A 6,000-nucleotide genomic window follows, 5' to 3' on the forward strand; every position below is an offset into this window, starting at 1 on the left:
TACCTGTTAGCAAATTTAAGAGGATGTCCATAATTACGTGCGAGACATTCTATCAAGCTAAATATACTAAGATCAGCATTTAGTGCGTTACATCCATGTCTTATCCGGTGAACGTTATTTTAACGAGACCCGGTGCTGTGATATTGCGGTGCTGAGGAAACAGAGAGTGCTTTCCGAATAGTTTAAAATGACTCATACACGTTTTCGTTTCACGTAACCATCAAGAATGTTTCAAAGCCTGGTACATGTAGTAGAAGTGGGAGGAAAGGACACGGTATTAATTTTAAGTATATTGTTCTTTTTTTCATATTGAGGGGAATTGAGTCAGTTAGATCGTATGGGGCTAGTCCATTATATATTTCATAGGCGATGGGTTGGTTAGGTACATGTATGAGAGAACTAGTCCACTTTATATTTCGGAAACAAAACATAAGTACATGTATTGTGCCAGTCCGTCTCTGAGCTAATGTCTCTCATCTAGTTTCTGAGTATAGCGTTTACTACTAGCATGGGAGGGCAAGCCTGTCACATTACGTTCCGAAACACATGGTCTTGTACTTCCCCAGGGGTTTCCGTGTGTGTTTTTAACATCACAGTATAAAGGCAGCCAGAACGAAAATGAGTCTTGTGCAAAAGACACAAGTTCCTTTAGACATTGGGGGTTAAACACCTACTAGTACACTGGATCACGAACTCTTACTGTACCTACCTCCCGCTATGTGGATTTTGTCCTTCATATCGTCGCTGATGAGGGGTCTCGCCAGCTTGTACAGCAGAGGAAATATCTTGGGGGCTGCAGGGAAAACAAATGTTGTACTTGTATGTTTTATTTTCACTTACTAGTGAGGCTCTACTGTCGTATTGTGTATAATTATAAGAATGATAATCTAACTAGGTGGCTTATCCCACAAATGATACAAAAGGTAAGATATATCTGTGTCGGTTATTATACTGAGGTAAAAAAAGTAAACAAAGATTAGAAAAGAAATTACAATGATCCTGTATATATATAGACTAAAAAAGGCGCAGAAGATATATGTTGCTTTTCAACGTCACTCCGATCCGATAGCGAAGAAAAAACCCAACGCCCTTTTCCTGATGAGAATTTTTTCTTTATAAATAAAGATAATATCAACTTTAATGCCCGAGCGTAGTTTCGTTTTCAATGGAACTTAACTGATTTAGTGATATTGGTTTTCTGATAATTAATAAATAAAGCATTTATGAACTCCGGGATACAAACTGTATCGCTCTGTTCTGTCTGTACGTGTAATTGTCGTGTAGTTTACCGTTTATAACTAACAGTCGCCTCATCATTTCCGGGTAGTTATCTTCCAGCAGTTTCACCAGGTGTAAGTACATCTGCATACCTGTAAATGCAATTAGCATGCATATCTTCAAATTAGGGTACGAAGAACTATTGTATTTGATTTAACTTATAGCAATTAGTCAAACATGATAGGTAATGCCATAAGTTTTTGAATTGTGCAAGACCTGGTAGAAATTTGATTGAGGAAAACCGTAATACATGTATATTGATACACGAAATCTACAGTTTATCAACATCTCTGTACTAAATTAAATGATTTTATAATAGTTCAATTCACATGGTGTTGCCAGACTCTCTTTCTGAGTGTGAAAACCCTGCACATTTTAAGTAAATATTGCGGTTTTGCATTACAACTACAACTACGTGAAAAAAGACAGGGGTCGCCAATCTTCAAAACCGCCACGCTTAACATTTCCAGAATCTTACCAATCCAAGTTAAGGTAGGGTATCAATTAATTCACACCTCTGTTTAACTATCTGCTGTTCTATTCGATTGATTGTCTGGGAGTTGATACATATACATGAAAAATCGCATTAGAAACTACTATACACATACAAAATCTAAAATCCATTTAATGTTTCGTCCTGTGATGGATTGAATAACCTCATGTCAAACATTCACTCTTATCTTAGAAGTTAGCCAAAAGACAGGACGTTATGAGTGTGACGTCGCACTGAAGACAATAGAAATAAACTAAAACATTGTTATGTTGAAGGTATGGTGCTAGAACCAAACTGGACTTACCTGGCCTCCACAACATCTTTGTACTAACACCCTCCATGTCAAATATAACGGTTAACCCGTCTACTCTCTTCCCTGCCTGTTAACGATAAAATGACCGACAGTGTAGACAATTACTGTTGTAGTTGTATATTTAGTTCGGTATTGTGGTATGACGATTCCTTATACAGTAAATACACAACAAAATGATTATCATTGACCTTATACAGTAAATAAACAACAAAATGATTATCATTGACCTTATACAGTAAATACACGACAAAATGATTATCATTGACCTTATACAGTAAATACACAACAAAATGATTATCATTGATCGACTACCTACTATTTGAACGTTTATAATTAATATTTCACGAAATGATTTTTGAATTTCTATGATGCAAACAGTCGGGTTTTGCAATATCTCTGTAAAGAAATTGATAAAACCCATAACCTTTTGGGTAAGTCACTTCGCACTTTATCAAACAATGTTTCTTGACAACATTTTGAAAAACAAATGCAAATACTAAACAAAAAAAATGTGAAAATGGGAGGAGAAATTGCTTATTTGAAATTGAAGTTCATTAAACATAAAGTTAAATTTACCTTACGGCGAAAACAAATCCATGAGCTACCTCCCTTGGACGTGGGTAATCGTCATAGAAATAATCTTTGTGAGTTATAGATTCTGTACTTAAATGATCATTGTTTTAGAGAAAATCCCTACTGAATTTGCCTTTTGTTGGTGATAAACACATATCAGAATGGATGAAATATTACGCAAACAATCAGGAAAAATGCATCACGTTGGTAGTTTAACAGTAATGTTTAATACTATTAATTGCAATGGTTGGTAATCAGGCGAATTGTCATCTGGTATCTAAACAAATATAGATCTTGAAATATAATAAAACCTACTGTATTTGTTGATTGAAAGTGCAGTATTTGGTTAAGGTAATAGGATTGTGTCGCCATTTCTCAGTAGAATTTATTCAAATTTTGTAGATATATTTCTTTGAAGCAAAGAAAATTTTCTGCCACAAAAAATATATAGGTTGTCAGAACTTTAAGGATTTTAAAAGGAAATTTATGTAAAAAGGAGTGAATTTTGAAAAAAATATTGAAACACACAATTGTGTGCAAAATAATGTCAATAAAAATTATACTAACATAGATTAGTATTGCATTAATGTATATCGATTTCATAAATGCTGAAATTGTGTAAAATTAATTATCTATAAACGATTAAAGATTGACATTTTATAATAAAACCATATACACATAGTAATTGCATGCAAGAGTTATCGTTCTTGAAAAACTTCACAGTAGTGAAATAGGTAGCCGGTTTCTGAAGTACAGAAAAATGGACACATGTGACTCATTGCTTAAAAAACAACTGAATTAATGCCTGAATTGCTTTGCAATACTTTAATATTGAAAGAACACACTGTTCTGTCAATAACAAGCATACAATATTCATCACTTTAATATTAAACATCAGATTATGCGGAAATTGTGATACTGTCTCCCTACATTGGATTTTCAACTAGGGATGTACTTCCTATTTCCGTTTAGCAATACACTCCTATGACCTTAAACAAATATTCCTTCATGAATGGAAGTCAAACATTCAATATTCAATAAAGATCACATGCGACAACGTTCTAAGTGTTAATTCGCGTGGTGTGAACTTGACAAATTTGTAAGGCAAATATTCTGCATGTGGACAAGGGCAACACAAAAAAATGGAATAAAGTTCAACAACTGAAATCAAACGAGCGTGTAAAATAGCATTGTACCTACCAATAGGGATCTCTCCTTCAGATCCTTGACCGTCATCTCGCACTGTACAATTTTGGTCTTTTCAAGATCTGACTTACGGACAGAACACATGATCCCTTTGATGTCCAGACGTCCGAACAGCTCCACACGGATCTGTGACCCGTCCATGGCATGGCCGAGAAACCCGCCTGTGAGATACTTCTTCAACACCTACGGGTGGGTTAAGTGAGAAAGTTGAGTTAAGTAAGGATCTTTAATATATTAAATGTCTTCATAATAATTATATTGCATCAGTTTCCGAAACAAATCACAATGAATACATACGAAACCGTTGTTTGAATCAATTCAGAAATTAAGACAGCAGCTCAAAATTGAACTTGCTATAAATTCAATATTATACGTGTATTTTGTATTTTTGCATAAATTTGTAAAAGGAAAGTGTTTATCAAAACCCGATCAATTAATTTTTATTCTTAAAATACACCACTGCAGCAGCAGGGCCAATCATAGTAGAAGGCGACATAACGACCCAGCGACGACTATTGGGGGTGTAAAGGTGGAATTACGAGTCGGTGATTTTAACATATTTACAAATTATCCATGAATTTTATTTGATTTTAAATATATGTGTGGATTGTATTCTATATGTTTCTTTGTATGATATATCACATCAAAATGTCAGAAGGCCTTTCTGGAGCGGGAATAAAAAGTGACATAACCGGTTTAGTCTTGACCTAGTTTACACGGAGACGTACTAAGTACATGGATGAAAAATATACAATCTGCCCGAGTATATTCATAGTTTTTCAACCATATCCTAAATACGCTTCAGTAATTATGCATAAAACTGTTTGACAAACTTGTAAGCTTGTTTTTGTGGGTTTTTTTCCTACAACTGTCTTAGCTCTTAAATAATCGACTTACTGTATAAAATGACTTTTCATGAGTATTTCCTTCCGAAGTTTAAAGCCATCTAGATCGTTTTAGTGATACAAACTTTCGTGGATATCTCATATAAACAGTAGTGAAATGTATCAATCAAATTCGTTGTATTTATTTTCGTGGTTTTCATAGCAACAACGCAAGCCATGACTGTTTATACAGTGATCAGTGCATGTTATACACAGTGATCAGTCCATGTCACAGTGATCAGTGCATGTTATACACAGTGATCAGTGCATGTTATACACAGTGATCAGTCCATGTTATACACAGTGATCAGTCCATGTTATACACAGTGATCAGTCCATGTTATACACAGTGATCAGTCCATGTTATATTATACACAGTGATCAGTCCATGTTATATACAGTGATCAGTCCATGCTATACACAGTGATCAGTGCATGTTATACACAGTGATCAGTCCATGTTATATTATACACAGTGATCAGCCCATGTTATACACAGTGGTCAGTCCATGTTATACACAGTAATCAGTCCATGTTATACCCAGTGATCAGTCCATGTCACAGTGCTCAGTCCATGTTATACAAAGTGATCAGTGTATGTGATACAGAGTGATCAGTCCATGTTATAGACAGTGATCAGTCCATGTTACAGAGATCAGTCCATGTCACAGTGATAAGTCCATGTTATACACAGTAATCAGTCCATGTTATACCCAGTGATCAGTCCATGTTACAGAGATCAGTCCATGTCACAGTGCTCAGTCCATGTTATACACAGAGATCAGTCCATGTCACAGTGATCAGTCCATGTTATACACAGTGATCAGTGTATGTTATACAGAGTGATCAGTCCATGTTATACACAGTGATCTGTCCATGTTATACACAGTGATCAGTTTCATGTTATACACAGTGATCAATCCATGTTATATTATACACAGTGATCAGTCCATGTTATACACAGGGATCAGTCCATGTTATACACAGTGATCAGTCCATGTTATATACAGTGATCAGTCCATGCTATACACAGTGATCAGTGCATGTTATACACAGTGATCAGTGCATGTTATACACAGTGATCAGTCCATGTTATACACAGGGATCAGTCCATGTTATTCACAGTGATCAATCCATGTTATACACAGTGATCAGTCCATGTTATATACAGTGATCAGTCCATGTTATACACAGTGATCAGTCCATGTTATACACAGGGATCAGTCCATGTTATACACAGTGATCAGTCCATGT

General features: G+C 35.3%; 1 protein-coding gene across 3 annotated transcripts in view; it reads right to left on the reverse strand.

Annotated features, from left to right (window-relative positions):
• Positions 1 to 6,000, reverse strand: part of LOC110460730 (retinal-binding protein-like) — a 60,521-nt gene that overhangs the window by 8,805 nt on the left and 45,716 nt on the right. For all 3 annotated transcript variants that reach the window (XM_021513830.1, XM_021513829.1, XM_021513831.1), the window contains exons 7-10: positions 3,858 to 4,046; positions 2,076 to 2,151; positions 1,290 to 1,370; positions 710 to 793 (exon numbers count right to left, since the gene is read on the reverse strand). In XM_021513830.1, coding sequence (XP_021369505.1) covers positions 710 to 793; positions 1,290 to 1,370; positions 2,076 to 2,151; positions 3,858 to 4,046 — 430 coding nt within the window. The remainder of the gene's footprint in view (positions 1 to 709; positions 794 to 1,289; positions 1,371 to 2,075; positions 2,152 to 3,857; positions 4,047 to 6,000) is intronic.

The sequence above is a fragment of the Mizuhopecten yessoensis genome, unplaced genomic scaffold (genome assembly GCF_002113885.1).
Source record: "Mizuhopecten yessoensis strain PY_sf001 unplaced genomic scaffold, ASM211388v2 scaffold10477, whole genome shotgun sequence".
Classification (NCBI taxonomy): domain Eukaryota; kingdom Metazoa; phylum Mollusca; class Bivalvia; order Pectinida; family Pectinidae; genus Mizuhopecten; species Mizuhopecten yessoensis.